Source organism: Austrofundulus limnaeus, unplaced genomic scaffold (genome assembly GCF_001266775.1).
Source record: "Austrofundulus limnaeus strain Quisiro unplaced genomic scaffold, Austrofundulus_limnaeus-1.0 Scaffold25, whole genome shotgun sequence".
Classification (NCBI taxonomy): domain Eukaryota; kingdom Metazoa; phylum Chordata; class Actinopteri; order Cyprinodontiformes; family Rivulidae; genus Austrofundulus; species Austrofundulus limnaeus.
Genome location: NW_013952427.1, coordinates 3,230,937 through 3,236,860, shown reverse-complemented (window position 1 = coordinate 3,236,860; position 5,924 = coordinate 3,230,937). Strand labels below are relative to the sequence as shown.

The following is a 5,924-nucleotide window of genomic DNA, read 5'->3' as shown; positions in this document are numbered from 1 at the left end:
TATGTACATTATTAGTACATTCTGTACAGTTTAAATCAAATCAACTTTATTTATACAGCGCTTTAAAACAGCGGCCGCTGACACAAAGTGCCATACAGGAGGGGCCAAAAACAATGCAGGTTACAAACAGTTTCACAGTCTTCTCTCTTTTTTTTCAAAGATTCCACAAATTCAAGTGAAAACATCTACACAATGATGAATCCCATCGGTCCTGGTGGAAACCGACCCAACGTAAGTGTTTTTATTCAGAAAGGTGTATTTCCATGCCTCAAAGTTGCTCTGATGCCCTCATTCAAACTATTACAAATTTTAAATAAAAGACTGTTTTCCTTTAGTTCCCAATGGGACCAGGTCCAGATGGGCCCATGGGTGGGATGGGTGCTATGGAGCAGCATCATATGAACGGATCACTAGGTGAGTCCCAGTAGCAGAAGCATATATCCTGCGAGCATGTTCTCTGAAATCAGTGGTTGTTTGCTTTGATGAGGAGGAGTCTGCCCTCCTGTGGCAGGAACAGGAAAGTGTTGTGTTTCAGCTCAGTATTGATCAAAGCTAAAACAGATTAGGGGGCAGTGAGAGGGCCAATTGATCCTGTGGGTGTGATGTAATCAGCGAAGCCAGTGAAGTTCTTGCTCATCTGTATCTGAAACAAATAGCTTAATTAGAGGCTATTACTTGAGACAGGGCCAGGAGTAGCTCCCGCCTGTACAGGACATCCTGAGCTCTTATCGGTTAATTCTAATGGCTTTCTTTCTCATTCCATTTCCAATCACAGGCTCTGGTGACATGGATGGGTTGCCAAAGGTAAGACTAAGTGACTAGTTATCTGTTCATTTATTTACTCTACCTGTATGATTTGTTTTTTGTTTTTTTTTGTTTTGTTTTTGTTTTTTCCCTCATTGTTTATTTAATTATTTGTTTATTTATTTATTGGTCTGATCTGCAGAATTCTCCCAACAATATGGCAGGCATGAACAATCCTCCCGGCACTCCGCGGGATGATGGCGAGATGGCTGGCAACTTTTTAAACCCATTCCAAAGTGAAAGTGTGAGTATCACAGCAAGATCAGCTTTAAAAGTTCTTTCAGGAAATCTTTTAAAAAAATGTTCGAAAATTCTTTCTAGAAAATTTATAGATTTGTATTTTGTAAAAAACAAATTCCTAATTTTTCCATGTTTTACATCAAGTCAATTTATTTATAAAGCCCATTTAAAAACAAGTTGTAACTTTTATTATAAAATAAAAATGACAAAAAAAAGTCTAAAGTGATCATAATAATAATATTAAGCCTTTATTAGCCAACACTGGGTTAAATGTCAATGTGAACAAACATGATTTTAAAGAGATTTTAAGACAGGAAGTGAAAAATTCTCTCCACTGTTAGAAGGTAAATTGTTTCAAAGGTTGGGACACAAGACAGAAAATATCTAATCTCCTTTGAGCTTCAGCCTAATTTTTGGGACTGATCTGCTTTTTCAGTTTCGGTCAGCAGTTGTAGCTCCGCCTCCTGTCTTACCAGAAACAAACTATTTCCTCTAATTTCACCTCTAAAGTGATATAAATACTTTTAACTGTGATATATGAAGCATTTTGAGTTGTGTTGACTTACGTTTGTCACATTACACATTTAGGTTTGGTTTGGTATCTGTGTTGAAGTTCAGTTTTTGACTGTACATCTGACAAACCATTGAGAGGTCTGAAGCAGGGGAATAGAGAGAGGAACTGAACATATTTTCTTAGAATAGACTCCAAAGGGAGCAGGTACAGTAAAAACAGGAGTGGTCTGAGAATCAAGCCCTGGGGAACCCCACGGGAGAGAGGCTCTGAAGTAGAAAGAAAATTACCAACACTAAACACAGAAGCTTCTGTCACCGATGTAAAAAACTACCAGTAAAGCAAAGGTAATGCTGCACCTGTAATCCCAACCATGTGTCCTAAACAAGAAACAATAACACTATTGTCAACAGTGTCAGCTGTGTTAGATTTGCAAAAGCAGCTCATGAGTGGTAAAACACACAGGAGGACACGAGTCAGTGTTACTGGTGAAAGCAGAGAAGAAGAGAGCAGCAATGAAAGAATTCAGTATGTCTGGAGTTATAGACTCACAGAAAAAGAGGTGTCAAATAAAGTAAGCTTGTTATCAAAAATACCTCTTTGCCATTTTCTGAATGAAAACCACATAAACCATAAGATAAGACTCAATCAAGTGTATGACTCTGTTGATGTGTGCGATCTATTACACACTGCACAAAAACTAAATAAGATTTTAAAAATCCTGAGCAAACTGCAATTAAAACCTGGTCAAATTTAAACAATATTGTCTGAGAATTCATTCAGGAAAACCAGAGAAACCACTGAAATGATCAGCGCACAGCCATGTTTTCGTCACAAAACAACATGCACACAGGTAACACAAAAACATGTACAATAGGTTGCCTTCAGGCTCAGGCTGCCCTTGCAAAAGAGATCAGTGATCTCAATGGGATTTGCCAGGTTAAATAACAGTAAATAAAGAGTAACATAAAGTCCAAACAGCTGGAATGGAAAAAGTCAATGGAGATAAAAGTTTTATCAGAGATTGAATTGTGAACGGGGTTATGTTCAAATAGGGGCCACAGTTTGTGGAGGTCACAGAGGAGCTCAAACCAGTGGTACCAAATGTGGAAAGTTTACCACCTGGGGTGGCCAGTCAGGTGCCAGGGGTTTCACTTGCCACCCGGGCCACCCCTCTGGCTCCGCCCTTGCGTTTTGACCAAGTTACACGTCCCCCCAGGTTGCCCAGTGTTCATCCAATCAAATTGTCATGGCTTCTTCAAACCCCACCCAAAATAATCAATCCGACCAATCTTTACCAAAATCCTCCCACAAAAAGTCAAACAGACCAGTCATGTCTTTGAAAAACTCCCCCCACACACCAAGAACCTCCCACTTATTGATGGCAGAGACCCCCCTTTTCACGAAAACCAAAACACAGAAAGCATTCAAATATTGAGAGCAGTTCACGCCAACATTTTTGAATTGTGTATAATATTTGCTTCAGTGTATTAAAACATCTAAAACTGGAAGCATCACATATATCTTCTCCCTTCTGTCTTTTCTCTCTTTACAGTATTCACCCAACATGACGATGAGTGTGTGATTTTTTTCCCCTTTTTTTTTTTTACTTCTTCGTCTCCTTTTACCTGAATCCCTCCCTCTCTGTCTACCCTGCTGTGTCTTGCATCTTCCTCCCTCCTCCTCCTCCTCGTGGACGGTGTGCCATGCAGCTCCTGGGGATCGCCCTGGAACGCAGGACTTCCTTTAAGAACCCGCATCTCGCTGCCGGTAAAATGGCTGTTAGAGCCTGAAACGGTCTCCAAACGGCAGGGAAGGACCTCCTCACCTGCTGGGACTCATCAAGGCCCCCGAAGAACACAAAGCTTCCCCGCATCTCAGAAACTTTTTTCCTCTTGGCGGGCGGCGTTCAGGCTCAGTCATGATCCTCCTCTTCAGTTAGGCGTACCCTGCTCTGCGCCATCAAGAAGTTATTCAAACTCTCTGATCCCATGGCAGGATGAACTGATAATGGCCTTTTAGGGCAAGAAGGATGTCATAACAATTTTATTTTATTTTATTTTATTTTATTTTTTGCTGTAGAGGATAATATTGTTGCTCTAACTTACATAATTGCTGTTATTCTGCTAATGTAGCTATGATTTCCTGCTAATTTTGTCTCAGCAGCATCAATGACAGAAGAAGCACACATTTGAGGAATGCACAAAGATATTTTTTTGTTTGTTTACATGGTTGAAGTTGTTTTGGGATATTTTTTGGGCACATTTTGGTTTTATTTTAGACACCTCTCTGAAAAAAAAAAACTGTATCTCAACACATTTTCCATCCTAAATGTTTCTTCCTGAAACTCTCATAAGGTGGAGTGCAGTTGGATTGCTGGGATGCACATCAGCTGTTTGTCTTAAAAACAAAAATAACCCTGACTCAGCACTTTTACTGCTGGTGACTCAAGAAGCCGACTATCAGAACGGAAGCTGCTCCATCTTCAACGGAGATGAGCATTTTGTGATTTTTTGTCTGTGCAGCATAATCAGTTTGTATGGTTTTTTTTTTTTGTTTTGTTATTTACGAGTTGTCTGTGAATCAGAAAATGTTTCACCTAACTCTTGAGTGGCAGCGTTTTCCTCCCAGGATTCAATCTGAGCTCTTTTGGACTGACAGAGCGCTTGTGGGACTTCCTGACTCATATTTTTTGGAGCAGATTTTTTTCTTTTGCCATTCACACATTGTGGTGATTCACTTTCACAACAGTTCCTGTTTACTGCTACCCTCACCCTTATGGGTGGTGGGTAAGAGACCCGGGGGGGTTCAGAATGACGCACCTTGAGTTGAAGAAGARGAAACAAACTCATTTATTTTCAGCTGTTTTTTATGTATTCAAATAAAACACAAAGATACTATCAGCCCTCACTGTTGCTCCTTAAAAGTGATTGACTGTCTTGGCCCCACACCGGCAGCTCTCGCGTCACAATAAGTAACGAAGGGCTGAAGCCTCTGCTGACGTATTTACAGGTTTATTGGCATCAATGTGAACAGATCGTACCCAGACATCAGGGACATCTCCAGGACTTGGAGTCACTCTGTCCAGTGACACACATGCCCCTCCTCCACAGCCCCACCCTCTTTCTTTTCTTTCTTTTATCCTTTGTAAATACTGTATAATGCATTTTGATATCATTGACATGTTTTGATATGTCAGTCACTACCAATGAAAACAGCTGAGAGTAAATTATAAATAAAACTGTTCATGTTTTTTTTCTTTTCTTTTCTTGTCTTTTCTTTTTTTGTTTCACAGAGGAAGGATGTGTGAACCTTTTTGGCTCATGTGGATAAATTTATAGAATACTGTAAAGTGGCTAAATGTATAAATGACAGTAACACACCGACTGACTGCTGACAAAGACTTTGTGTGGTTGGGAGGAAGGGACAGACTCACTGTCTCTCATGTCCTCTCATTTCAGTCAGATGTTACTGTTTTGGTCTAAATAAAAAAGGAAAAAAAATGAATATGTTTTCCAAAGGGCATCTTAACAAAAAAAACATGACCTCATGTTGCAGTTTTTAATATGAAGGATTTTTATCAATTTAAGTAAACTTTTAAAATGGAAAAAAAAAATCTTAAGAGAACATTTAAAATGAAAAAGAATAGATCAAATAGTATTGATGGAGGAAAACTGTCCTTTGCTATTTGACTGTGTGATAGCACTGTATAGTTTAAAGCTGTATCACTGATCCTCTCAGTCCTCTGTGTAAATTGATCGTTGACCATCTCTGTACTTCTATTGTGGTGTATAATACTGTACCATGAGGAAGATGTGCTGAAGTGGGGCGGAGCGGGTTGAGGTTTTGAGGGAGGGGGCATATAAAGGATTCCCCTGTCTCTAATGACGCGGCAGTATTCAATATGAAGCAGTCTGTCTCCTGGGTTTGCTTTGTATTTCATGGTAGGATAGTCCAGATTCTTGTCTTAGGGATTTAGGTGTCTTGTGTAGGTAATAAAGATGTTCTTTGTATGTTTCTTTATATTGTAAAGTTCTTTTAGACTAAAAGAAAAACAGAGCATTTGCTTATAAAAAAGAAACAATGCATCAGTAATAAATGTCATTTGATTTTTCCTAGTTGTGTGAATCATTTTTCCCTCTGAGGACTTTTTCACACCCCTGCACCCAAATCATTAACTGTTGAAAGTACAATTTTTAATAAGTTTACATACATTTTAAAAGGTTTAAACTTACTTGGTTCATAATTTCTATACATCCACAATAATAACTCAGCATTTCAATGAGAACTATGACAAAAAAAAATGAATTGAAAAAATAGACTTAAAAATAAAACAGATCTATAGTAATGGAAACACACACATTAATGA

General features: G+C 38.9%; 1 protein-coding gene across 1 annotated transcript in view; it reads left to right on the top strand.

The window, feature by feature from the left end:
* ssbp4 (single stranded DNA binding protein 4) overlaps positions 1 to 5,670 on the top strand; it is a gene marked incomplete in the record, with an annotated part of 114,255 nt that extends 108,585 nt beyond the window's left edge. Inside the window, 5 exon segments of the mRNA XM_014004644.1 lie at positions 161 to 231; positions 336 to 414; positions 776 to 804; positions 947 to 1,048; positions 3,111 to 5,670. Of these exon segments, the coding sequence (XP_013860098.1) occupies positions 161 to 231; positions 336 to 414; positions 776 to 804; positions 947 to 1,048; positions 3,111 to 3,140 (311 nt within the window).
* Between the last annotated feature and the right edge of the window lie 254 nt (positions 5,671 to 5,924).